The sequence below is a fragment of the Gallus gallus genome, chromosome W (genome assembly GCF_016699485.2).
Source record: "Gallus gallus isolate bGalGal1 chromosome W, bGalGal1.mat.broiler.GRCg7b, whole genome shotgun sequence".
In the NCBI taxonomy this organism is placed as follows: domain Eukaryota; kingdom Metazoa; phylum Chordata; class Aves; order Galliformes; family Phasianidae; genus Gallus; species Gallus gallus.
Window position 1 is genome coordinate 7,766,571 of NC_052571.1, and position 27,560 is coordinate 7,794,130.

Below are 27,560 nucleotides of genomic sequence, written 5' to 3' on the forward strand. Positions count from 1 at the left end.
GGGGATCCCAGAAATCCTGGGAGCTGTCCAGGGATTGATTTGTCTAGAGAGATAATGTTCTCGCCCCGACCATTTATTGATATTCCAAAGAAAAGACATAATAAATATATTTTTTAGTATATTTGGCCTGCCTGGCTCGCCAAGTGAATAATCTACAAATATACAGAGTGGTGTGGTAAGGCTGGTATCTACAGGTCAAAAAGCTAGAAAGATCATCATGCTGGAAAGGGAAAATTGAAAATAAATGAAAATGCTCACCCGTGTACAAGGCTTGTAGAAAAAAACACCAAAAACAGTAATTATCACAAAAAGACCTTTCCTCAGAGGCAGTCAGCCCTTAAATGGGGTCTAGGAGAGGTGGAGCCAGTCTCCACCCCTTCCAGTCACACAGGTGAATTTCCTTTACCTGTGCTCCAATGGCTGACTCAGTGCTCGCCTCAGGTGATCAATCAGAGGTTCAGGTTGTGATTCAACAATTCCCATACACCCACTTATATGTTGCATCTCTTCCTTGATGGACCGAGGTCTCACGGGCCTACCAAGCTAGAAATAATTCATCCTTGTGTTGCCAGTCCAAGTCTATTTGAGCCACCTTAATTTTAGAGGCACGATCGGCCTGATGGCTATTTTGTTGTTTGTCAGTAGCCTGACTCTTGGGCACATGAGCATCTACGTGATGCACCTTTACAACCATATTCTTTATTCGGGCAGCAATGTCTTCCCCAGTTCAGCAACCCAAATAGGTTCACCCTTTCGTTGCCAGTTGTTTTGCTCCCACTACTGTAACCACCCCCAGAAGGCATTTGCCACCATCCATGAGTCAGTATAAAGACAAAGCATTGGCCACCTCTCCCATTCAGCCACATCTAAGGCCAGCTGGACAGCCTTTCCCTCTGCAAATTGGCTTGATTCTCCTTTACCTTCAGTGGCCTCTGCAACTTGTCATGTGGGGCTCCAGACAGCAGCTTTCCATCTGCTATGCTTCCCCACAATACGACATAACCCATCAGTGAACAGGGCATTTTTCTTTTCATTTTCTGGTAGTTAATTGTATGGTGGGGCCTCTTTAGCACACAGTACTTCTGCTGGTGATGTTCCAAACTTTTTACTTTCAGGCCAGTGCATGATCACTTCTAGGATTCCTGGACGAATGAGGTTCCCAATTCGAGCTTGTTCTGTAATCAGCACAATCCACTTTCTCCAAGTAGCATCAGTAGCATGATGGGTAGAGGGAACCTTTCCTTTCAACATCCAGTTCAGCACTGGCAGTCGAGGTGCCAGGAGGAGCTGCGTTTCAGTACCGATTACTTCGGAAGCAGCCCGAACCCCCTCATATGCAGCTAAGGTCTCCTTTTCAGTTGGAGTGTAGCACTCTTCGGACCCCCTGTATGCTCGACTCCAGAATTCCAGGGGTTGGCCTCGGGTCTCTCCTGAGGCTCTTTGCCACAGACTCCAAGTTGGACCTTTCTCTCCAGCAGCAGTGTAGAGGATGTTCTTTACATCCTGTCCTGTCCGTACTAGCCTCAGGTCTTCTGTGTCACTTGATAAAGGGGCTTACAATGAGGCTATAGTTTGGAAAATGGCCCAGTACGCACAGAAAAGATTGTCTTCTTACTATTGGGCGGAGACATGGCAGTGATTTTGTTTACCACATCCATCAGGATGTGACGACATACATCTTGCCACTTTATACCTAGGAACTGAATTTCCTGAGCAGGTCCTTTCACCTTCCTTCACTTAATAGCGAAACCAGGTCGCAGAAGGGTTTACATTATTTGCTCTCCTTTCTTGAAAAAATTCCCTGCTCTATTGCTCCACACAATAATGTCATAAATATACTGTAAGTTTTCAGGAGCACTGCCCTGTTCCATAACATTTTGCAGCTACCCATGGCAAACTGTTGGGCTGTGTTTCCACCCCTGGGGCAAACGATTCCAGGTATACTGAACACTTCTCCAGGTAAAAGCCAACTGCGGCCTTCTGTAGCCAGAGAGATGGAAAAGAAGGTGTTAGCAATGTCAGTGGTGGCATACCACTTGGCTGCTTTTGACTCCAATTCATATTGGAGTTCTAGCATGTCCGGCACAGCAGCACTCAGCGGGGGTGTGACTTCATTCAGGCCGCGGTAGTCTACCGTCAGCCTCCATTCTCCACTGGCTTTACGCACTGGCCATATGGGGCTGTTGAAAGGTGAGTGAGTTTTGCTGATCACTCCTTGACTCTCCAGTTGACAAATCAACTTATGAATGGGGAGCAAGGAATCCCTGTTAATCCAGTACTGCCATCTGTGCACTGTTTTTGTTGCAGTTGGTACCTGTTGCTTTTTTACCTGTAGCAACCCCACAGCAGATGGATCTTCTGATACGCCAGGCAAAAGAGACAGCTGCTTAACACCTTCTGTGTCTACAGCAGCTATTCCAAAGGCCCATTCGATACCCCTTGGGATCCTTAAAACATCCCCTTTTCAGTTAATCAATACCAAGTATACAGGGAGCCCCTGGGCCAGTCACAAGAGGATGCTTTTGCCTCTCTTTGCTAGTGAGGCTTATTTCGGCCTCCAACATAGTCAACTCTTGGGAACCCCCAGTCATCCCATGAATATATATTGATTTTGTTCCTTGGTAACTTGAGGGCATTAGAGTGCACTGCGCACCGGTATCCACCAGTGCCTTATATTTCTGTGTTTCTGATGTGCCAGGCCATCAAATCCACACAGTCCAATACACTCTGTTATCCCTTTCCTCCCCCGGCTGGGGACAGAACCCCTCTATTTGTTACCTCTGTCATTCTTATGGCTATTGCCGTGTCCTGCAGCAACTGGAAAAGTCACCTTTTTGGAGAAGTTCACCTTAGTGGTTGATCTGTCTTGTAATTCTTTTACCCATGCTTGAAGTGCAGGAGTGGGTTTTTTATGCCACTTCTTCATATCTTCTCCATGGTCACGTAGATAATGCCACAAGGAAAAACACAACGTAGCCTTACTGTTTTCACTTGCTCGAGCAGGAGGACATCTTTTAATAGCTGAGACATTGGATGATGCAGTTTGGGAGGATAATAACTTGATCAGCCTCTCCAGTAGGCTGTTTTGAGAATCTTGATCCCCATCAGGTGTATCTGATACCACCACGGGTTTATCAGTTTCATCACAATAAAGCACAGTAGACAGTTCATCCATCATATCTTCTTGATTGCTCTCCATTCAGTTTTTCAGTTACTTTTGCAGTGGCTGAAACACAAGCTCATAGAGGGGTTAAATGTAACTCAAAGTCTTGAAGTCTATTAATCAGTTCATTTAAAAGGGGACTTCTTTCTCCTCTGCCATACATTGCTGCTATTGTACCAGTGTACTTTTCTGGTGCTGTTCTTGTGAATTTACGCCACATGTTTGGTGTACACCTGACTCTCTTGGGTTCATGTTCTTGGTTTAGATCGTCAGTATTGAATGTGTAGTCATGTAACATTTCCACCACGGCATATTCTCTCAAATAGCAGCTGCCTTTTTCCATTGTAGTCCATTTCTTTATTTCAGGCATCAAATCATCTTTGAAGGGGTATTTTTCCCTTACGGCTAACTGTATCCGCTTCCAGAGGGTGAAGGCCTCATCCTGACATCCACTAATACCTCTGTCAGTGGCTGAGTCTTTAGCAATGCTTCCCAGTTGGCTAACTTCTCTACTATCTAGAAAGACAGTGTTGGCCTCATTGTCCCAGCATCAAAGTAACCAAGTGACAATGGGTTGTCATGGTTTTATGATTTTTCTAATCGGCATTCCACATCATAACATCATGTAGTGCACTGGGAGTTAAAGAGTTAATGCTCCAGTTCCATGGATCATGGATAGTTCCGGGTACCTGGTTCTCAGAAGAGAACTACATACTACATTCCCCAGAGGACTGTGCACTGTTCCATTTCCGTTTTTGGTTGAGAGGGAAAGATTAAAAGCCTTTCATAACTTCACTTTCCCTCTCCCTCTTTCAATCGCCTATCTTGTCTCTTTTGTGGGTGCCATCTCATCACAGCATTAAGAGTAAGGCCTTCAGCTTTTGGACACACTGATTTTATTTGATTTATTAGCTCCAATTCTAATTATGTCGAATTATATTGTATTATAGTGTGTTACCTTGCATTCCAATATCTTGTTTAGTAAATTAGTTTGTTTCTCCTCAGATCGTTGCCGCTGCTTTTGTTTTTAGGCTCATCTCTCTACTCTTTTTTCCCTTTTTCCCTTTCCCAGGGTGTGGGTGCATGAGTTCCCTTGTCCCACTTTTTTGGTCCCGAACCAGCCTGTAAACCATTGACATTCTTCATGGAGAATGTGGGCATAAGCCGCTTTTTGGCTTTTAGAATGAATCTCTCTCTGCTCTCAGAGAGCTTTGTTAGAAAGTTTATCTCTACTGTAGGTCCTGTACTGAAAATATGACCTTGAAAGTACAGGTGGACTGCCAATATTCTGGGATATTTGTAAACTTTTTGGGAGCTGCTAGTTTGCTTCTGTAAAAAGAAGAAGAAAAAAAAAAAGATTCTGCTTTCCCTTTTAGAACTGTTTCCAGAGGGAGTTGCTAATTCTACAGAACTTGTGGTTTTTAAACAGTCTCCCAGTCTCTCCCTTGGATCTTTTATGCATTTTTTGAATGCTCGTATGATAGTCTGTGGAGAGGTTTATTGATGACTGGCTGACTGAGAAAGGCCATGCAGACACTGTGCAGCTGGTTAAGCAACCTTGTTACGCGCAAGGTCAGGTATGAGAACAAGGAACAAAACAGGATGCAGATGGAGAAAGCCAGCAACAGTGTTTTGAGAAGTCAGTAAGAGAGTGTTTGCTGAGAGATAACCACAGAGCACAAAGATAGACGTAGTTGACATTGACTAGCGAGCCAATCCTGAGCTCCACTTAGCAATATGTATGAGCCTATTATCCGTGCTATAAATGTACACGCAGCTGAAACAATAAACGAGATTTGCTGATCATCTACTATGGTCATCGCATTTCTCCCGCCGATTCCTACAATAATCTTATCAGTCTCCCTGAATGTACTCCTCATCAGTATCTGTGTCTATAATATCCTGAGAAAGTTTTCCCTAGAGCCAGATAGTGAGTGGCAGGGAGTGTGGAGGGACTTGGGAGAGACTTTAGAGAGATGGGCATTCCCAGTGTCATGGGACTTTACTCCTGAACACCTGCAAGATTCTGAGCGCCTGAGCAGATATTTGAGACAGGAATGTTACTGCTCAGGCTGATCTGAGGAAGCACAAATTATTTGGGGCCTGGCTTATGTTTATTGGGCCTTATTCAATACTATCCAGAGAGGGAGAGAGTATCTGAAATTGAGCAAGAGAGTCTCCAAACCATGAGGGAGAATCTCCTAGGCGAGAAAGAGTCTCCTATTCAAGAAAGGGAATCTCCGAATCTGGCAAGTGTCTCCGAGCTGATAAGGAAATACTCCAAGTCGAAAGGGAAGATCTCCAAGCTGAGAGAAAGAATCTCCAGTCTTGATGGGACACCCTCCAGTCTGAGTGAGACAGCTTCAAGTCTGAGTGAGATGCCTTCCAATCTGAGCGAGACACCCTACGAACCGAGCAAGACTCCCTGCAATCCAGACAATCTCCAATCCAAATGAGACATCCTCCAATCCGAATGGGACACCCTCCAAAATGAGCGAGACACCTTCCAGTCCAAGCTTGACAGTATACAAACCAAACGAGACATCCTCCAATCCAAATTAAACAGTCTCCAAACTGAACAAATCAAACTTCAGTCTCAACAAGACATCCTCCAAGCTGAACGAGACCTCCTCCTAACCGAAAAAGACAGACTCCGAGCTGAACTGGAGAGTAAGAGCGTCAAAACTAACCAACCTGATCAATCACAGGGGGCACCAGAACTGATGTCAGTTACCCCTGTAAGGACGGAAAATGAAATGAGCATCACTTCATTTAGAATGGAAGAAAGAGGAGGTGAAAGTACAGGAAAAAGACACTATAAGAGAAGAGGAGGAAAGAAGTGCAGATGAGAGGCTCCAAGATCCAGGGGATCCAGAGAGTGGAATGAGACCCCCAGTAAGATCACGGTCACCAATGTCCAGGAGGGCAACAAGAAGTCCTGAAAGAGTAGAAGGTGAGGGAGACATCGTCACCATTACTACTTGACCCCTGAAAATGACTGAAATTCGAGGTTTGAGCTAAGACTTTTCATGGCATCCAAATGAACCCATTGTCACCTAGTTACTTCAATGCCGAGACAATGGGGCCAACAGTGTGTTGCTAGATAGTTGAGAAGCTTGCCAACTGCGTAGCATTGCTAGGGACTCAGCAATAGTTATCAGGTGACGCAGAAGAAGTATAATTTTGCATGGGGCCCTGAGCAGCAGCAGGCTTTTGAGCAAATTAAACAGGAGATAACCCAAGCCATGGCCCTGGGACCAGCATGGACTGGACAGGATATAAAGAACATCCTCTGCACTGCTGCTGGAGAGAAAGGTCCCACTTGGAGTCTGTGGCAAAGACCCTCAGGAGAGACCTGAGGTCAACCCGATGTCATTTTCCCTGGACTTGAGCAAGGCCTCTGACATGGTCCCCCACCACATCCTTATCTCCAAATTGGAGGGATGTGGATTTGATGGGTGGACCACCTGACGGATAAGGAATTGGTTGAAAAGCCGCAGACAGGGTGATGATTAATGGTTCTATGTCCAGGTGGAGACCGGAAACAAGCGGTGTCCCCCAGGGGTCTGTCTTGGGACCGGTACTCTTTAACATCTTTGTTAATGACATCGACAATGGAATTGAGTGCACCCTCAGCAAGTTTCCTGATGAAACAAAGCTGAGTGGTGCAGTTGACACAATGGAAGGAAGGGATGCCATTCAGAGGGACCTCAACAGACTTGAAAGGTGGGCCCAGGTGAATCTAATGAGGTTCAACATAGCAAAGTGCAAGGTTTTGCACTTGGGCCAGAGGAATCCCAGGCATATATAGAGACTGGGAGGAGCATTCCTTGAGAATAGCCCTGCAGAGAAGGACCTGGGGGTCCTGATGAATGAAAAACTTAACATGAGCCAGCAGTGTGCTCTTGCAGCTCGGAAAGCAAATGGTATCCTGGGCTCCATCAGAAGAGGGGTGGCCAGCAGGGACAGGGAAGTGATTGTCCCTCTCTACTCTGCCCTGGTAAGGTCCCATCTGGAGTTCTGTGTCCAGGTCTGGAGCCCCCAGTACAAGAAAGACAGGGAGCTGTTGGAGAGGGTCCAAAGGAGGGCCACGAAGATGATCAGAGGGCTGGAGCACCTCCCGTAAGAAGACAGGCTGAGGGAGCTGGGCTTGTTCAGCCTGGAGAAGAGAAGGCTGCAGTGTGACCTAATTGCAGCCTTTCAGTACTTAAAGGGAGCCTATAAACAGGAGGGGAGTCAACTCTCTGAAAGGATAGACAACAGCAGGACAAGGGGAAATGGTTTTAAGTTCAAGGAGGGAAGATTTAGGTTGGATGTCGGGGAACTTCTTTACTATGAGAGTGGTAAGGTGCTGGAAAAGGCTGCCCATAGAGGTTGTGGATGCCCTGTCCCTGGAGGTGTTCAAGGCCAGATTGGATGGGCAGCCTGGCCTAGTATTAAATGTGGAAGTTGGTGGCCCTGCCTGTGGCAAGGGGGTTGGGGATTCATGATCTTTGAGGTCCCTTCCAACGCGGGCCATTCTGCGATAGATATGAGGTTCACTTTAGAGAACCCCCGGAATTCTGGAGTAGAGCATACAGGGGGTCCGAAGAGTGCTACATTCCAACTGAAAAGGAGACCTTAGCTGCATATGAGGGGGTTCGGGCTGCTTCCAAAGTAATCGATACTGAAACACAGCTCCTTCTAGCACCTCGACTAACAGTGCTGAAGCGGATGTTTAAAGGAAAGGTTCCCTCCAGCCATCATGCTACTGATGCCACTTGGAGCAAGTGGATTGCACTGATTACACGACGAGCTTGAATGGGGAACCTCAGTCGTCCAGGAATCCTAGAAGGATTGGCCTGAAGGTAAAAAGTTTGGAACATCACCAGGAGAAGAGGTATCACATGCTAAAGAGGCCCCACCATACAATGAACTACCAGGAAATGAAAGGAAATATGCCCTGTTCACTGATGGATCATGTCACATTGTGGAGAAGCATTGCAGATGGAAAGCTGCTGTGTGGAGCCCCACACGACAAGTTGCAGAGGCCACTGAAGGAAAAGGAGAATCAAGCCAATTTGCAGAGGTAAAGGCTGTCCAGCTGGCCTTAGATGTTGCTGAACAGGAGAGGTGGCCAATGCTTTATCTTTATACTAATTCATGGATGGTGGCAAATGCCTTATGGGTGTAGTTACTGCAGTGGGAACAAAGCTGGCAACGAAGGGGTAAACCTATTTGGGCTGCTGAACTGTGGAAAGACATTGCTGCCTAAATAAAGAATATGGTTGTAAAGGTGCATCACGTAGAAGCTCATGTGCCCAAGTGTCAGGCTACTAAAGAACAACAAAATAACCACCAGGTAGATCGAGCCTCTAAAATTAAGGTGGCTCAAATAGACTTGGACTGGCAACACAAAGGTGAATTAGTTCTAGCTCGGTGGGCCCATGAGACTTTGGGCCATCAAGGAAGAGATGCAACATATAAGTCGGCTAGAGATCGAGGGGTGGACTTAACTACGGATGCTATTGCACGGGCTGTTCATGAATGTGATACACGCCCCAAAATTAAACAAGCCAAGAGGATGAAACCTCTCTGGGGGGAAGGGCGATGGCAAAAGTATAAATATGGGGAGGAATGGCAGGTTGACTATATCGCCTTGCCACAAACAGGCGATGGTAAGCGTTATGTGCTTACCATGGTGGAGGCAACCACTGGGTGGCTCGAAGTATATGCAGTGCCCCATGGAACCACCTGAAACACCATATTAGGTCTGGAGAAATAAGTCCTATGGAAACATGGCACTCCAGAAAGAATTGAATCAGATAATGGGACTCATTTCAAAAATTCTCTTGTAAATACTTGGGCCAAAGATCATGGCATTGAATAGATTTATCATACCCGCTATCACGCATCAGCCTCTGGTAAGATCAAACAATACAGTGGGTTGTTAAAAACTATGCTGAAAGCAATGGGTGGTGGAACATTTAAGCATTGGGAGAAGAATTTGGCAGAAGCCACCTGGTTGGTCAATATTCGAGGATCACAATGCTCCTGCCCAATCCAGCTCCCTACATTTTGTAGAGGGAGATAAGGTCCCTGTAGTACATGTGAAGTGCACGTTGGGAAAAGCAGTTTGGGTCCTTCCAGCTTTTGAAAAGGGCTAATCTCTCCATTAAAGCATTTTTGCTCAGGAAAATTTTGCTGTATTTTGCTGTAGAAAAATTGGGATGTTCAATGTGTACCACAAGGGAATTTGATGTTGGGGGAGTGCAGTCAGTAACTATATGTATATGCATGCACACATAATGCTTGTTAATTATTGCTCATATGTATATATACATATTAAGCATGACGTAGTGATGTAGAATAAGGGGTGGAATGTCATGGCTTTCTGATTTTTCCTAATTGGTATTCCACATCATAACATCATGTAGTGCATTGGGAGTTAAAGAGTTAATGTTGCTCCAATTCCACAGATCACGGATATTTCCAGGTACCCGTTTCTCAGGAGAGAACAACTACATACTACACACCCCATAGGACTTTGCATTGTTCTGTTCCATTTTCCGTACAGAGCAAAATATAAGACTGTTTGCATGTCACAAGATGTCCCTTTTTTCCCTTCTGCTCAGCCCAGCTAGACATCTTGCCTCAGCATTAGAGGAAGGCCTTCAGTTTTTCAGACTCTCCTTTTATGATGTATTGGTTTCAATTCTAGTTATATTGTATTACATTTTATTATAGAGTGTTATCTTGCATTCTGATTTATTATGTAGTAAATTATTTTGTTCCTCCTCAGATCATTGTCACTGTTTTGTTTTTAGGCCCATCTCCCTACCCTTTCATGGGGCATGGGTCCATTGGTCCCCCCGCCCTGCTAGACACAGAATCAGGCAAAAACAGTCCATAAACCATTGACAACATTAGAGGCAAACGGTGGTGGTATGGCAGTAAATGTTGAACCTTCCCACCACTATTCTGTTACATATCATTGCTGTGTGACAGATAGCAGCAGAGAAGCACTTTGACACAATGGTATCTGACACAGAAACACATATGAAACAAAAGGCGTGACATGGAGTTACTCTACATGAAAAACATAGCATCCATTGATGCTTGATGAATGTTTATGGACACCAAACAGCGGATGGGAGCATGTTGAGGCAGTGGGTGGTGTACTTAACCAGTGGTGACAGCAGGTCACCTTCATTGGTATACATCTTTGTTAACATCAACGCAGGCTCACTTGTCACTGGTGAAAATACATTCCTAAAAGCAGTGACTACAGTGAGGAAGCGTTCTGAATCTGAGAATTTACTCTATCAAAGACGGTTATTGTGCTCTTTGCATCCACTTTAGTTTTCAGGGAAATAAAATGCATTACTTTCAGAACAACCTACATATATGCAGCCCAAGACAGCTCCTCTTTGCTCAATGCAGCCCAAACAAGCCAAGAGGTTGGACACCCATGACATACATGGAAATATTTCCAACCAAACTACCCAGTGAACTATTAACACAAGCATTCTGATCTAGCCTATATTTCCGTAAGCTGTGCTTCCCTCTAGAAATAAAAATGTCTTCTGTGAGACACAAATGAAGAAGACCCTCATTGTATAGTCTTTGTTCATCTACTTCACAGTTTATTCAACACTCATTAAAAAAAGGAGCAAGTTTAATACTGACATGAAAACATAAGCACTGCTGCCTGCAATGAAGAAATTCATCTATACTGTAGCTAAGCACACAGAGTGGAATTTCTTAGGCAGACAAAAGCAATGTACTTTAAGCAAGAGTCTTGGCTCTCTCATTTACACAAATGCACCACTCAGGGGTTTTGAAACTGGACAAAAAGCACATTTGAACTTGTCAACAGTTTCCAGGCCAATTTAGTGACTAAATGAGGCAGAGGGACCTACACCCCAGGAGAAGGGGCGGGGGGGGAGGGGTAGGGAAAAGGCAGGGAGATGAACCTAAAAACATCAATTTAGGTCTTGCAATCCTAGTGGTACCTCCAGTGTCCAAAACCAAAGGCTTTACTCTAATGCTGAAGGTGAGACAGCTAGGGAGCACACACCACAGTGACAAGCAGTAAAAGAAAGGGGCAGTCTTGTGACTCGTGAGCAGTTTTATTTTTCCCTCTAAACGGAAAATGGAAGTCTGAGTTATGTAGTTCTTTTATCTTCTGAGAGCCAGGTACCTGGAAACATCAACAATTCATGGAACTGGAGCATTAACTCTAACTCTCAGGGTACTACATTTTGTTATGATGTGGAATACAAATAACAAAAATCATAAAACCACAACAGAACTCAATTAGGTATATAACACTGGTCCTGGTTAAGTGTAAATGAGAAGCTATTTATTTTGTAAGCTTATTAGAAAGGAGCAATACAATTCCATAAAGTAGGTGTTTTACGATCCACTGGGAGAGCACAAGAAGTCTTTTGTCTTCACTCTTCTCACTAACGCTAATCGCAGAAGTGGGACATTATTGCTGCAAGCAAGACAACACTGAATACTGTCCTAAGAATGAGAATGTTTTAATGTGATTTCAACAGCAAATCAAAAGGTTTTCAGAAAAAAAGAAATGTTTGCATACTCTTATCAGAGAAACCTGCACTATCACATATGCATCTACTTCCCAACGTAGCCTCCCATTTTATGTATATCACCTGCAAGTGAAAACATTTTAATGGACACTTACGTTGCTGAATATTCAAAGAGACCATAATATGGGTTGAACATCTCCTTGGACAAGAGAAAAAACCATTCTCTAGCCACACCTCCATAGTCAAGTCCTTTTTCTGACTCAAATTCAATCCAGAGCCTGGCCTTCAGTACATCAGGTCTTTTCACAGACATGATTCTTCTGTAGGACTCCTCAAAAATATTATTTCTGTGCAGCTTCATCTCAAACCTGCTTGGTATATCATCCTATGCGAAAGCAGAGTACATTACACTTATTAGTCTAAATAGTCTTCAAGGAATTACTGACCAAAGGTTAAGAAAATTAAATGACAGATTCAACATCTGAGCATATCAAGTTATTCCTTACTCTAGTTTTCCAATGCTTTCTAAGTCTACAGCTTGATAGATTATGGTGAACTGGGTACAATCCAGTACTGGGATACAGAGATTTCTTTACTTGATAAAACAATGAAAACAACATAAAAAGAAAAAAAAAAAAAGAGAAAGTTATTCTTAAAATCCTTAGAGTGGGAAGGGATATATGAAGGCCATCTAGTCCAACTCCCCTGCAACAAACATGGACACACACAACCAGATCAGGTTGCCCAGAGCCTGGTCCAGACTGGCCTTAAAAGTCTCCAGGGATGGGGCATCCACCACATCTCTGGGCAACCTGTCCCAGTGCCTCACCACCCTCACTGAAAAAGAATTTTTCCTTTTATCTAATCTAAATCTACCCTTTTAAATCTTGAAACCGTTTCTCCTTGTTCTATCACGACAAATTCTGCTAAGGAGCCTCTCCTTTCCTGTAGCTCCCCTTTAGATACTGAAAAGTTGCTATCAGGTCACCTCACAGCCTTCTCCTCTCCAGGCTGAAGAGTCCCAGCTCTCTCAGCCTGGCCTCATAGGAGGTGTTTCATCCCTTGGATCATTTTTGCAGCCCTCCTCTGGATGTGCTCCAACAGGTCTATGTCTCTCCTGTACTGAAGGCTCCACATCCAGACACAGTACTCCAGGTGAGGCCTTACCAGCACAAAGTAGAGAGGCAGGACCACCTCCCTCGACCTGCTGGCCACACTTTTTTTTTTTTTTTTTTTTTTTTTAAATGTAGCCCAGGATGCAGTTGGCTTACTGGGCTGTGAGGGCACATTGCTGGCTCATGTCCAGCATCTCATCCACAAGTACCCCTAGGACTTTTTTGGCAGGGCTGCTCTCAATCCTTTATCCATCAGCTTGTATTGGAACAAGATCTCACATTTGGATTTTTTGAACCTCGTAAGGTTCACCTGGGCCCACTACTCAAGCCTGTCTAGGTCCCTCTGGATGGCATCCCATCCCTCTAGTGCGTCAACTACACCCTACAGTTTGGTGTCATCAGCAAACTTTGAGGGTGCACTTGACCCTACTATCAGTGTCATGTTCCCTGAAATTGAACAAATTATTTTTACAGAACAATAACACCAGTAATATAGGGGGCTCTGCTCTCCCAAATTCACTGTTGTAGATGAATAAGAAATACCAATCCTTTTTTTAACATAAAGGCTTGGAAACTAACATACCAATTAATCTCAGTTACAATGGAAAATAGTGAATCCCTGTTATTTCTTTGTTGGCGTAATATGGTGAAAAGTACAATAATAACAACAGAGTAGCAAGATCCCAGGCTGCAGTGAGTGATGATTTGCTCAAATGCAACAGGAGCAGGCACAGAAATAAGGAAAATAAGCTGCTTACCTTCAGAAGGCCTCCGGCTTTCAGGAGTCTCCAGTAAGATACCCCTGCTTCCACTGCTAACCCTTAAATGAGGTTTGGGAACATTTGGATCCTGGCTCCACCCCTTCTAGTCACTCAGGTGTATTGCATGCATCTGAGCTCCCCTGGGTTGGCCCTGCCTTCCTACCAGGTGCTCAATCACTGGTTCAAGCCTTGATTTTGCATTTCCACTACAGCTGTCTCATCACTTTGACTTTCTATGCATATCAGAGAAGGAGAGTTATAAAGACTAATAAATATTTTTGTTGAGAAACTCATCAAATTCAATCTTAACTTAGTTTTGCAGGTTTCTACTTAGCTCCTCTAAGGAATATGACAACCAGGAAACACCATTCTGTATCTACCCTTAAGATATCTCACTACTTTCCCCAGACATAACATAATTGACTTGAACACAAAGCAGTATGATTACACTCACAGGTTTCTTCAACTTCTTCCGGAAATAGTCATATTTCTGTTTGAACTCCCTAGAATATGGAACTGCCTACAGAGAGAAAATTGTGAACTTACATTATTCCATGTATTATTTAACATTTAAACAAATAACTATGTTTTCAAATTTATATCTATCTAGATATCACCTGTGCTCACAAAGAAGCAAAATTACTTCTGATTGGTTCTTCACAATGCCAGGCAAAATACTCCCAGACAAGCTAAAAGTTGTATTAAAAAAAACTGAACACATCCAAAAAGTAAAAGTAAATCCCAAGGCAACAAAGCAATCCAAGTCCAAAACACACTCACCCTTCAGTGGCTGGTCCTTATATGAGCCCAGGGTGGCTCCACTCTGAGTCCACTCCTTCTGGTGGCATGAGGAGCACAGGTGCAAACAATTTGCTTGTGTTCCAGTTCAAGCCATGATCTAATAGTTCCCCTACAGCCTCCCAAGGCTACTTTACCTTATGGGTCCCCATCTCAAGGTTCTCAGGGGTAGGGAGCAGAAGATTATTCAGCATCCCAACTTAGGGTTTCAAGCATACATCATTTCCCTTAATTGGATCCTAAGCAGTGGAGGCCTAAGTTGTTTGTAATATATGCAGGGCACTGGATTGACCATCTCTGGGTCTTTTATTTAAATATCTCAGCATCTTATGCAGACCTTTGGTCCACCCCTGCAGGGACTGGGAGTCAGTCTTCAAAGCAGCCTTTAGAATGCCATTATACTGTTCTATCAGGCCTGAAACCATCAGATTATAGGACAGATGGAACTACCATACAGTGTTATTTTCCTCAGCCCACTTTTGTACCAATGCACCTGTAAAACGTATTCCTTGGTTACACTCAAAGACCTGAGAAGTACTGTATGTTGCCATCAGTTTGGCGAGTGCCTTAATAGTGTAGGATTGATTTGCTTGAGGTACTGAATAGGCCTGCAATAGCCCACTTGCTGTATCAACACAGGTCAGGACATACCTAGCCCCTTCAGACTGAGGAAGGGGACCTATATATTCAACCTGCTATCTCTGCAAGGAGTCGTGTCCTCTAGCAAGGTGGGCTCTTGTCTCTGGTAGTGGCCTTGGTGGCATTCTGGCACAAGCTTTGCAGTCATGACATGCCTGGATGATATCTGACATTCAGATGGACAGTCCCCATGCTTTTACTAATGCCTACATCATCTTTTGTCCAGCATGACACAAGTTCTTTTGCAACCAATGAGCGAGGTTCTCTGCTGGCAAGTCTTTCAGCCATCTGACCTCTGCTAGTGTGTTGGCTTCATTCCCAGGTGACTGCATGGGCTGATATCTGGATACATGGTAGGCATATATTCTTCCATATATCAAGCCACATGTCTCGGCCTCAGATTGATCCAGCATGGATAGTCCAGTCCTGAGTGTCCCACTGTGCAATCCAGTGTGAGTCCTCAGTAGACTGCCCAGCTATCCGTGCAGATGTTCAATGCGCTATCACCTTGCTCTTGGGTTATAACCATCCTCACTGCTCATAATTCAGCCCACTAGCTACTTTGTCCACCCTCTTCTTCCAACCAGATAATCTCACCTGTGTCCTAAGCTCACAGGAAAAAAATCCAAGAAAAGCAATCTCCAGAAAGAGATCCTTCCCTAGTGTCAGTCAGCCCTTAAATATGGTCTAGGAGAGGTGGAGCCAGGCTCCACCCCTTCCAGTCACACAGGTGAATTGCCTTCACCTGTGCTCCCACTGCTGACTCAGTGCTCACCTCAGGTGATCATTTGGAGGTTCAGGCTGTGATTCAACAGTTCCCATACAATTGGGTATATGAATTGGTGGGGTTACTTTATTTAATTCTCTGTAATCTACAGTCATGTGCCATGTTCCATCTGGTTTCCAGACTGGCCATATAAGAGAGTTGTATGGGCTACATGTTGGTCATATAATTCCTACTTTCTCTAATTCCTGGATAATTTTTGTAATTTCTTCTCATCCCCCTAGGAGTCAATATTCCTTCACATTAGCGATCCAGCATGGCTAGGTTAACCAAATGGGCTCATGCTTTGCATATCCCTGCAAAATTGATTGCACCTCCCAGGCACTAATATTTCTTATCCATAACCTGAACTCTCCAATATTAGTTTGGAGAGTCAATCCCCATAGTATATCTATACCCAATATATATTCCTGATTTGGGGCTATAGAAACTTTATACTCCCAGGAGGGTAGATGCCCAACACCTAACTTCAACCAAGTTTGGGTTACTGAAATCATTTTCCCACCAAACCCTTCTGTAACAGTATGTGTGCCCAGAAATCTTGATAGATTGCCATAGATTATACATTTCATCTCTAGTATCTACTAGAGCCATGACCTGTTGTATATTCTTTTGAGATCAATAGATTGTCACTTCAACATACAGCCTCCAGTCCCCCAAGGAGGTCCCAACTCTAGGAGGACCTTGGCCCTCGTTTCATGCCTTTAATTTATCTAGACACAGAACTTGTTCTGAGGAAGCCTCAGCAGCAGCCAAATGGGCCACCTGGGGTGGCTGCCTTCACATTGCAGGTTCCAAGACATCTTCTAAGTTCCATGGCTGGGTGGGGACTCACTCTATTCTTCTTACATCTTCCCTTCTTGTTGGGGTGAGCTTAGAACATTGATCAGCTTTAAGTTGCTGCCATAAATTTAATAATATGTGATTCAGTTGTCTATCTATCTCCTAGGGTTAGACCCCTGCTTTTATTAGATCATTCCACATTTGCCCGCATGATGCTCTCACCAGCCCTGATTGTAGAACCCTTTGAGCTGGTTTATGATATCAAATCTCTCTAGTTTCTATAAGGCACAGATTTCACCTGGATCTTAGGTGTTCTGTTTCTACTAGGTCAGCTACTATCTGCACTGCTTGTTGGACAGTTGCCTCTCCAGCTACCAGAAGGCTCAAAATAGCTACTAGGGTGCCATATTTATGAGAGGGGGCTTGCTGCAGGATTAGATCTCTCATCCCATCTGAGAATGTAACTACGTCCAACTAGTCCTCCTTGTAAATGGCCACTTTCATTCCTAATTCACTTATATATGTTTGTAAATCTTCCATGTTATCCCACATTCTACTGTGAGTGGACACATTGCCTTCATTTGGCCATGTAAGCTTACACACAGCTACCAGCCTTTGTAATATTGAATGGTTCTCGTCATCATGTCTAACAGTTGAGTGTAATCTTTGCCACATGGCTGGGCGGGATGTGATGGAAACTAGCTTTGACATTCCAGGCCCATTAACCATAACAGCTTCTGCCTCCATGTCCCACAATCTTAATAACCACTTTCCCTTGTTTTTTGTTTAAATCTTTGTACTAGATCCATTAATTCAGCTACCAATGGCTTGCCTGTATATGTATGTACTATTGTTTCATCAGGTGGCCATCCCTCAGGTAGTATACCTGCTGGCCTTCCCTGAGAAGTTTTAGTTTTGAGTCACTATTGGTCACATTTCTAGAGGTTCTGGTTGTACCAAAGCCTCTACTTGGGTCTTCTTTATAGTTTTTTTGGGGGTTTCATTAATAGTTTTCACTTCAACAAAAGTATTTTCTATTTTATTCTTTTGTTGTTGTTGTTCAGTTATATTCCAAGGATCCCATTGCTCTGAGTTCCAATCATCTTTTAAGACTATGGGTTTTATTTTCTTCATTGGTAGATTCCTACCTGTTATTTGGGCATATTGCCCCACCAACAAGGTAAGTTTCTGCTCTAATCGCTTTATGCGGATAAATAACATCTCCTTTTCCTCCCTTAACTCTTCTTCAGCAGATTTGGTGGAACTCAGTGCTACTAATAGTGGCTATGTCACAGTTGATGCAGCAAGCTGTATTTCCTTTGTAGTCAAAACACAGTTTCCCAAGTTTTCAAGAAATTCAACCATACAAGATGGCAACTTAGAAATGTCCCCATAACTGGTCCCCTTTTTTCTACTACCTCCACAGGAGAATGCCACAGAAATGCTAGAAACCCTAGGATGTGTCTGGATAATTTCATTTCAAGGGAGTTGTATTCCACACTGGTTTGGATGGGGGAAATCTTTAAGAATGCCATTTCTGTCTTTTAAGTCCTGGATATTTTCCCTGGTATCCTTCAAACTACACCAAACATTCTGCTCACAAAGAAGCAAAATTGCTTCTGATAGGTTCTTGGCGATACCAGGTGAAGTGTTTGCAGGTAAGTCAATAGTCACATACAGGAAAAACAGTTGACCTCACCCAACTGGTGAAGGGAATCTCTAGCTATGCAGTATTCCCTCGCAATCACAGAATCACAGAATATCAGGGATTGGAAGGGACCTTGAAAGATCATTGTAGAACAAATGAAGGCAATGACAGAGCCTTTATTTGAGAAATAGGCACTCGAGGAAAAGATATCAAAAGGAATTGACTCACCCCTCCCTGTAACAGTGTGTAGAGAGAGATGAGCTGAGGAATGTGTCCCTCCCCCGTTCGTACCGTCATGTCGCCGGAGAGAAGGGCAGGGGCAAAGAGAGGGACCAGCACAGACTCAGACTGCACAGGAAGTATTGCAGAGACAGAAGGGGTGGCTCCAGACCACCCCTCCCCCCCCCCCCCCGTTCCAGGCACCCACACACTCACATAGCCCACCCATTGGTTCAGGCTGTGACCCTGGAATTCCACTACATCATCTAGTCCAATCCCCCTGCTGGAGCAGGAACACCTAGATCAGGTCACAAAGGAACATGTCCAGGTGGGTTTTGAACGCCTCCAGAGAAGGAGACCTCACAACCTCTCTGAGCAGCCTGTTCCAGTGTTCTGTCACTCTCACCATAAATAATTTTTTTATCATATTTATGTGGAACCTCCTGTGTTCCAGCTTGTACCCATTGCCCTTTGTCCTATCATTGGATGTCACTGAGAAGAGCCTGGCTCTTCCATCCTCATGACACTCTCCCTTTACATATTTATAAACATTAATGACATCACCCCTCACTCTCCTCTTCTCCAAACTAAAGAGACCCAGCTCCCCCAGTCTTTCCTCGTAAGGGAGATGACTCCACTCCCTTAATCATTTTTGTGACTCTGCGCAGGACTCTTTCAAGCAGTTCCTTGTCCCTCTCGAACTGAGGGGCCCAGAACTGGACATAATACTCCAGATGCGGTCTCACCAGGGCAGAGTAGAGGGGGAGGAGAACCTCTCTCAACCTACTAACCACACCCCTTCTAATACACCCCAGGATGCCATTGGCCTTCTTGGCCACAAAGGCACAGTTCTGGGTCATGGTCACCCTGCTGTCTACTAGGACCCCCAGGTCCCTTTCCTCTACACTCCTCTCCAACAGGTCAGTTCTCAACCTATACTGGTACCTGGGGTTGTTCGTGCCCAGATGCAAGATTCTACACTTGCCTTTATTGTATTTCATTAAATTTTTCCCCACCCAACTCTCCAGCCTGTCTAGGTCTCACTGGATGGCAACACTGCCTTCTGGCATGTCAGTCACTCCTCCCAGTTTTGTGTCATCAGCAAACTTGCTGACCGTGCACTCTATTCCCTCATTCAAGTCACTGATGAATATATTGAATAGCACCGGTCCCAGTACCAATCCCTGAGGGACTCCACTAGACACAGGCCTCCAAGTAGACTCTATCCCATTGACCACAACTCTCTGGCTTCTTCCATTCAGCCAGTTCACAGTCCACCTCACTACCCAATCATCCAGACCACGCTTCCTCAGTTTAGCTGCAAGGATGCTGTGGGGGAGATGGTGTCAAATGCTTTACTGAAATCAAGATAGACCACATCCACTGCTTAACCAGGTGGATAGATGATGGTAATTTCTTCATAAAAGACTACTAGGTTGGTCAAGCATTACTTCCCCTTGGTGAAGCCATGCTGACTACCTCTAATGACCCTCTTATCCTTGATATGCCTAGAGACAGCACCAAGGATAAGTCATTCCATCACCTTTCCAGGGATGGAGGTGAGGCTGACCAGTCTATAGTTAACAGGGTCCTTCTTGCTCTTTTTGAAGACTAGGGTGACATTTGCTTTCTTCCAGTCCTCAGGCACCTCTCCCATTCCCCACGACTTACCAAAGATGATGGAAAGCGATCCAGCAATGACTTTTGCCAGCTCCCTCAGCACCCACAGGTGCATCCCATCAGGGCCCATGGATTTATGGATGTCCAGATTGCTTAACTGGTCCATAACCCAGTCCTCATCAACTGAGGTAAACTCATATTCAGCTCATATTAAGCTCATATTCAGCTGACTGTCCATCAGTACACCAAGGTCCCTTTCCATCAGGCAGCTTTCCAGCCACTCCTCCCCAAGCCTGTAGGGTTGCCTTGAAGAGCGAGAACAGGACCCTGCAGTTATAGAAAGAAGGATCTCACAGCAAGAAAAGGGAAAGTAGCTTCACAAAGTAGAAATAAGGGGCAAATAGAGATAGTTTATGTAGAGAGAGTTAGAAAACAAAGGATTCCAAGCACTTTCACACACACTAGGTCTGGAATAACAAGGAGGATGAAGGCCATAAAGATAAGGACTGGAGAGCAGCTCAAAAACATCTGGCAGGGAGGTGATTAGATGTCTACAGGGCAAGCTGAAACCAGTTCAGGGGATGCCCCCCCTTCGGGGTCAGAAGTTTGCAGCGAGGAAGACTACGAGCCTTCGCGAGGAAGACTGTGAGCCTTCATCACCACGACCTACTACACATGCGCAAGGGGGGGAAGAACTGCATGCTAATGGGCTCTCAGGAATGTAATGAATATGTATCCGAATTGCTGTCAACTATTGATTATGTATTAGTTCAGCCTATATCTGTAGCACGCTTTTTCCTGACGGTGTGCAAGTTAGGTGGAGTGATCCCCCTTGCACCAGGGCATATGCGCATCCCTAATAAAAACATACCTGCTCTATATTGCTACAGGGTCTGATTTCCACACTTCAACCTGGGGTTGTTGCTGTGACCAAAATGTAGGACCCAACACTTGGCCCTATTGAAACTTATATAGTTTACCTTGGCCCATCGATCCAGCCTATCCAGGTCCCTCTGTAGTGCCTTTCTCCCCTCTGGTAGATCAACACCCTCTTCCAACTTGGTGTCATCTGCAAACTTCCTAAGGGTGCACTCAATCCCCTCATCAAGATCATTAAGAAAGACGTTAAATAGAAGCAGTCTGAGTACCAAGCCCTGGGGGACACCATTCATGACCAGCCGCCAACTGGATTTAACTCCATTGACCACAACTCTTTGTGCCTGGCCATCCAGCCAGCGTTTCACTACGTGAACCAGGGCATTTAATTGCGAGGCTGCTATCAGCTTCCTGAAGACGGCCTTGTCAACTTCTTCATCCTGATCCAGTGGCCTGTAATAGATACCCACAACAGTATCACCTATGCCAGCCTGCCCCTTAATTCTCACACACAAACTCTCAACCCGCTCCTCATCCACCTCTGCGCAGTACTCAATACATTGTAGTTGCTCTCTCACGTAAAGAGCAACCTCACCACCTCACCTTGCTGGCCTGTCTTTCCTGAGAAGGACATAGCCATCCATGACCACATTCCAGTCATGTGAGCTGTCCCATCATGTCTCTGTAATTTTCACCAGGTCATAACGTCCTGACCGAACACAGACTTCTAACTCTTCCTCCTTATTCCCCGTGCTGTGTGCATTGGTGTACAGGCATTTCAGGGAGCGAGCTGAGCACACTGATTTCACCCTGGGGGGGTCTCCCAGTCTTCATCAATACTAGAGCACTGCCCCACCAGTGCAAGCCCAGTGACAGCTCCATTCCCCTTTGAATGTAGTTTAAAGCTCTCCAGATGAGCCCTGCTAATTCCTGTCCCAGAACCCTTTTGCCCCTGAGAGATAAACCTTTCCCATGTGTTACTGTTAGGCCTAGTGTCTTATAAAACAAGCCATTATCAAAGAACCCAAAGCCCTGCCTGTAGCACCAATCTCAGAGCCAAGCATTTATGGACTAGATCCTTCTATTCTGTCCCATATCCTCACCTGAAAATGGAAGGGGGGAAAAGAAAATAACTCACACCTCAGAGTCTTTCACCAACCATCTCAAGGCTTTGTAGTCTTTCTTCATTCCCCTCAGACCACGGGATGCAGTTTCCTCCCCACCTGTCTGAAAGATCAGTAGCGGGTAGTAGTCTGTTGAGTGCACCAGGTTGGGGAGCATCCTGGTGATATCCCCAATCCAGGCTCCAGGCAGGCTGCAGACTTGTTTATGATGAGGGTCAGCTCTACATATTGGGCCCTTTGTTCCTCTCAGAAGGGAAGTGGGGTTATCCACAATGCCAAACTGGGAATCACTTCCAACCCTCCTCATCTTTTTGGTCCCCTACCTCAGCCCAACAGCAATAGGGCAGGGGCTTCACCACACTCCAGCAGAGCACCCCCCCAAGCACCTTTCCCTCTGGCACACTAGGGAGGGAGCAGCCTAGGTCCAAGAGATGCTCTCCCTTCAGTAGCTAGCTCTTATATATTTATTCCAGGCTAGAATAGGGCTATAAGCAGCCTAGTTTAGTGAGAGATATCCCTGTCTACAGCAGAAATATTAGAACTAGATAATCTTAAAGTTCCCTTCCAACCCAAACCACGCTATGATTCTATGATATGAGCCCAGGGTGGCCCCACCCTGGGTCCACCCCTTCTGGTCACATGGAGAACACAGGTGCAAACAATTTGCCTGTGCTCCCTGGGCCAGCCACATCCCTTCACCAGGTGCTCAGTCACCAGTTCAAGCCCTGACCTAAGAGTTTCCCTACAGTATGTATGCCATAGGGTCATTCAAAAAAAAAAAAACAAAAAACAAACAAACAAAAAAAACACCACACTATGCATGAAGTACAGAATCCAAAATTATATCTTAATGTGTACACTGAATTAAAGTTTTACCCTTTTTTTTTTGTTGTTGTTTATCAACTACTTAGCCTCTTTTTTTTTCTCCTTAGATTAGGAACAGAAAAAAGCAAAACCTATTTTTAACATAGAGAAAAAAGATGAACGCAATGCTGACATCTATGTGTTTCATTAGGAAATAATAAGCATGCCATATGGTTATTTATTTTTTTTTTTTTTAACTTTCAAAAAAGACTGCTGCTATCAAAGGATATGGATTTACACAGCTGGAAGCACTAAGGATTATTAGGTGCTACACAAAGACAAAATTCAGAGAATTTTGAAAATGCCCCTAAGAACAAGTTGAGAGGTTTCAGGTAAAGCTATACAATGAACCACAATTGCTGCCCTCTAAAAAGTGCAGGACACAGTGTATGCCCACACAGCTGAGTTAACTCACAATGAATGTCCATGGCTAGAAATTCTCCTTTCAGCTCTAGGTGAATGAATCCCATTCTTAGAGAGGAAGTGACAAAGCTACTTCTGTAAATTATTCATAATGAAAATGTATGCCTTCATAATGTCTTTAATTAAAATCTGAAAGCATTTCATAAACAAATTAACATTCTTTTTGAATCAGGAACAAGCCACCATGTAATACTTGAAAGTAAAAACTTATTCATTTTTCCTAAGGTTTATATTGCAAAAGTTTATATGAAGGAACTTTTATGATTCTTCAATTTGGTAGGCCGAATTATTGTCTTTATTATATTAAAACTTCACAATGTTATTACAACTGTTCCATACTAAGTGGAAACAACTTTTTGTTCTTCAGAAATTCAAAAATGAGTGGTGTAACATCTGAGTTCAATAGAATTGCACAGACATTAATGACCCAGATAAGGGATAAATGTGAACACTTCTCCTATATGCATTCTTAAAAATTTACAATCTAGAATTCAGCTCAGAGCACTTGGTACAAAACTCCCAAGATTTTCTGATCAAAGAATCAGAGCAGATGCCCTTCACACATAGCTTTGTACCAAAATATAATATTTGAACACAGTACAGCATCTAGCACAGAAAGTTTCTGGCTACAGGAGGAAAACAGAAAAAAAATGAGAATCAATGAGCTTCCACATATCTCAGTGTGAAATCCCACTGAGAGTGTTTAGCTATACAGTTTCAGAATGGATGGAGCTTCACTCAGAAATAGCAAAGCAATATAAAAATTGCAACTAGTCTCTATCCATCCGAAGAAACAGAAGTATTCTAAGATTTACAGTCACAAACCAATCAAGAACGTTTCCAAGACATTCCAAGGCAAAAGCCAAAATCACGCTAACAGCTACAAGAAAGGAATCATGCTATAACACAGGAAAAATGCCCTATCTAGATAGCCATTAGAAGGAAAGACTCCAAGAACCAGCAACTTTGAACCTATTGCCTGAGCTGGGAATGGCATGCATAGCATGCCAGTGACAAACAATCCAGTGATTCCTCATAAATCCAATATTGCTTTGGCCCACTGGAAGCAGGCCAGAAGAGTCCCCAGTGCACCCCAGTCTATGCTAAACAAAATGGGGTCCACAGAGTGGCACCAGTTTTGGGGCACCTTGTTGAGATGGCACAGGACAGCAGTTCCCCTGTCCTTAGAGGCTCACAAAATGCTCACCTGAGCCTCCCATATGCCTCAGGACAAGTCAAACCAAGGTTGGTCCTGCTTCCTGCTCTGTTCATCAAACACAGTCTGACCCAATCTAGCTGCCCACAGAAATTGTGGGTACCCCATCCCTGGAGGTGCCCAAGGCTGGCTGGATGAGGCCTTGGGCAACCTGATCTGGTTAGAAGCAACCAGCCCACAGCTGGGGGGTTGGAACTGGGTGGGCTTTAAGGTCCCTCCCAACCCAACCATTCTGTGATTCTGTGATCTGGAGAACAAGCACGACCTGTTGCTTGTTAACAACTCCTGCTTGCACCAGAAGTACATGAGTCACAGCATTTCATACAAAAAGAATCATATAATAAAATCACAAAATGGCTTAGGTTGGAGGGGACCTTAAAGAGCATCTAGTTCCAACCCCCCTGCCATGGGCAGGGTTGCCAACCACTAGATCAGGCTGCCCAGCATCCCATCCAACCTGGCCTCAAATGCATCCTGAGATGGGGCATCTACAACCTCTCTGGGCAACTTGTTCCAGCACCTCACCACCCTCAGAGTAAAAAAAACGTCTTCCTAACATCTAAACTAATCTCCCCTCTTTTAGTTTAAAGCCATTTCCCCTTGTCTTATCATTATCAGTCTGTGTAAAAAGTCTGTCTCCTTCCTGCTTGTAAGCTTCCTTCAAGTACTGGAAGGCCACAATGAGGTCTCCCTGGAGCCTTCTCTTCTCCAAGCCAAACAAGCCCAACTCCCTCAACCTTTCTTCATACAAGAGGAGCCCTCCTCTGGACCTGCTCCAACAGCTCCACATCCTTCCAACCTCATGAAGTTCAGCAAGGCCAAGTGCAAGGTCCTGCACCCAGATCAGGGCAATCCCAAGCACAAATACAGACTTGGTGGAGAATGGCTTGAGAGCAGTCCTGAGGAGAAGGATTTGAGGGTGTCAGCTGATGAAAGACAACCTGAGCTGGTGTCCTGGTTTTATCGGTATTTCATATCATGACATCATGTGGCAGGCTATTGGGTGCAGAGGCACAGTGCACTGTGAAGCTGTACTTAAAAAGCTGTATTTAAAAGGGGATTATAAAAAGGAGGGGAATCAACTTTTTACAAGGGTAGACAGTGATAGGACAAGGGGGAATGGTTCTATGCTCAAGGAGGGAAAATTTAGATTGGATGTCAGGGGGAAGTTCTTTACAGAGAGAGTGGTGAGGTGCTGAAACAGGTTGTTCAGAGAGACTGTGGATCCTCCATCCCTGGAGGTGTTCAAGACCAGGTTGGATGGAGCCCTGGGCAACCTGGTCTAGTACCAGATCTGGATGTTGGTGGCCCTGCCTGTGGCAGGGGGTGGAACTTGATGATCTTTGAGGTCCCTTCCAACCCAAGACATTCTATGATTCTACAATTCCTGGTCTTGTGTTCCCTAGCAGTTTCATGTGAGCTCTGACTCTCCAAGAAAACTACTTTCCCAAGAACCTCCACTGTTCCCTACATGATCTCCAATTCCAGGTGATGGGGGTAAGGGCCTTCCAGGTTCCGGCAGCACAGTGAGCAGCACGGTCGTAGCCTTCCTCTCTCTCCCATTTGAGTTATTAATTGTAACTCACTTTCTTATTATCACCTTACGTTCTTTTGCCATTTGTAGTACATTTGTTATTTCTCCTTATCTTAATTGGATCATTATTCTTTCCTTCTCCCCAAAGGGGGGAGAAAGGGACCCCCTTTCCCTCTCACACTTGAAACTGCGACAACCAGCAATGTGCTCTTGCAGCCCAGAAAGCCAACTGTATCTTGGGTTACATCAAGAGAAGTGTGACCAGCAGGTCAAGGGACATGATTCTGCCCCTCTACTCTGCTCTTGTGAGACTCCACCTGGAGTACTGCATCCAGTTCTAGAGCACCCTTGTCATGGTTTTATGATTTTTGGTTATCGGGATTCTACATCATAACATCATGCAGTGTACTGGGAGTTAAAGAGCAAATGCTCTAGTTCCAGGTACTTGTCCGGAAGAGAAGAAGAACTATGTTCCCCAGAAGACTGTTCGAGTACTGTTATCATTCCTGCTCAAGGGAACAGATATAAGGCCTGTAGGTTACCTGACCTGGGTCTTCTTCTTGTCTTGTGCTCGTTTTCGGATCGTCTTGCTGCTGCTCCCGACTGCACGCAAGGCTTCAGTATTAGTGTAAGGCCTTTAGCTCTTGGACAATCCTTCTCTCAATTATATTTGATTTTATTAACAATTATATTGAATTGTATTATAGTGTGTTATCGTGCATTCTGATACTATATTTAGTAAATTAGTTTGTTTCTCCTCAGATCGTTGCCGCTGTTTTTTTAATTATTCTTTTCTGTGGGGGGCCCCCTGTTTCCCTTTTCCGGAGGCGTGGATTTTGAAAAAAAATCCGTCCGCCCCACTAGTCACGGAACCGGGCCGGACCAGCCTGTAAACCGTCGACAACCCTACACAAGAATGACATGGAACTGTTGGAGTAGGTCTAGAGGAGAGTCACAAAGATGATCACAGGGCTGGAGCACCTCCTCTATGGGGACAGGCTGAGAGAGCTGGGGCTCTTCAGCCTGGAGTAGAGAAGGCTCTGGGGGGACCTTATAGGGGCCTTCCAGTACCTGAAGGGGTCCTACAGGAAAGCTGAGGAAGGAGTCTTTATAAGGGCATGTAGCGACAGGACAAAGGGAAATGGCTTTAAACTGGAGGAGGGTAGATTTATAGTAGATATCAGGAACAAATTATTTATTGTGAGGGTGGAACAGGTTTCCCAGTGAGGCTGTGGATGCCCCCTCCCTGGAAGCATTTAAGGCCAGAATGGATGGGGCTTTGAGCAACCTGGTCTAGTGAGAGATGTCCCTACCTATAGCAGAAGGGTTGGAACTAGATAATCTTAAATGTCCCTTTCAACCCAAACCATTCTATGATACCTGTATTGAAGGCCCCAGGCTTGGACTCAGTACTCCAGATGAGACCTAACAAGGGCCGAGGGACAGTCACCTCCCTCTC

The 27,560-nt window shown here is 44.7% G+C and overlaps 1 protein-coding gene across 10 annotated transcripts in view; it reads right to left on the reverse strand.

Annotated features, from left to right (window-relative positions):
• NEDD4L (NEDD4 like E3 ubiquitin protein ligase) overlaps positions 1-27,560 on the reverse strand; it is a 399,166-nt gene that overhangs the window by 59,681 nt on the left and 311,925 nt on the right. For 9 of the 10 annotated variants that reach the window (XM_046905153.1, XM_046905152.1, XM_025144553.3 and 6 more), the window contains 2 exons: positions 14,028-14,093; positions 11,853-12,082 (listed from right to left, as the gene is read on the reverse strand). The exons of the other annotated variant lie outside the window; for it this stretch is intronic. In XM_046905153.1, coding sequence (XP_046761109.1) covers positions 11,853-12,082; positions 14,028-14,093 — 296 coding nt within the window. The remainder of the gene's footprint in view (positions 1-11,852; positions 12,083-14,027; positions 14,094-27,560) is intronic. 10 annotated transcript variants of the gene reach the window in all.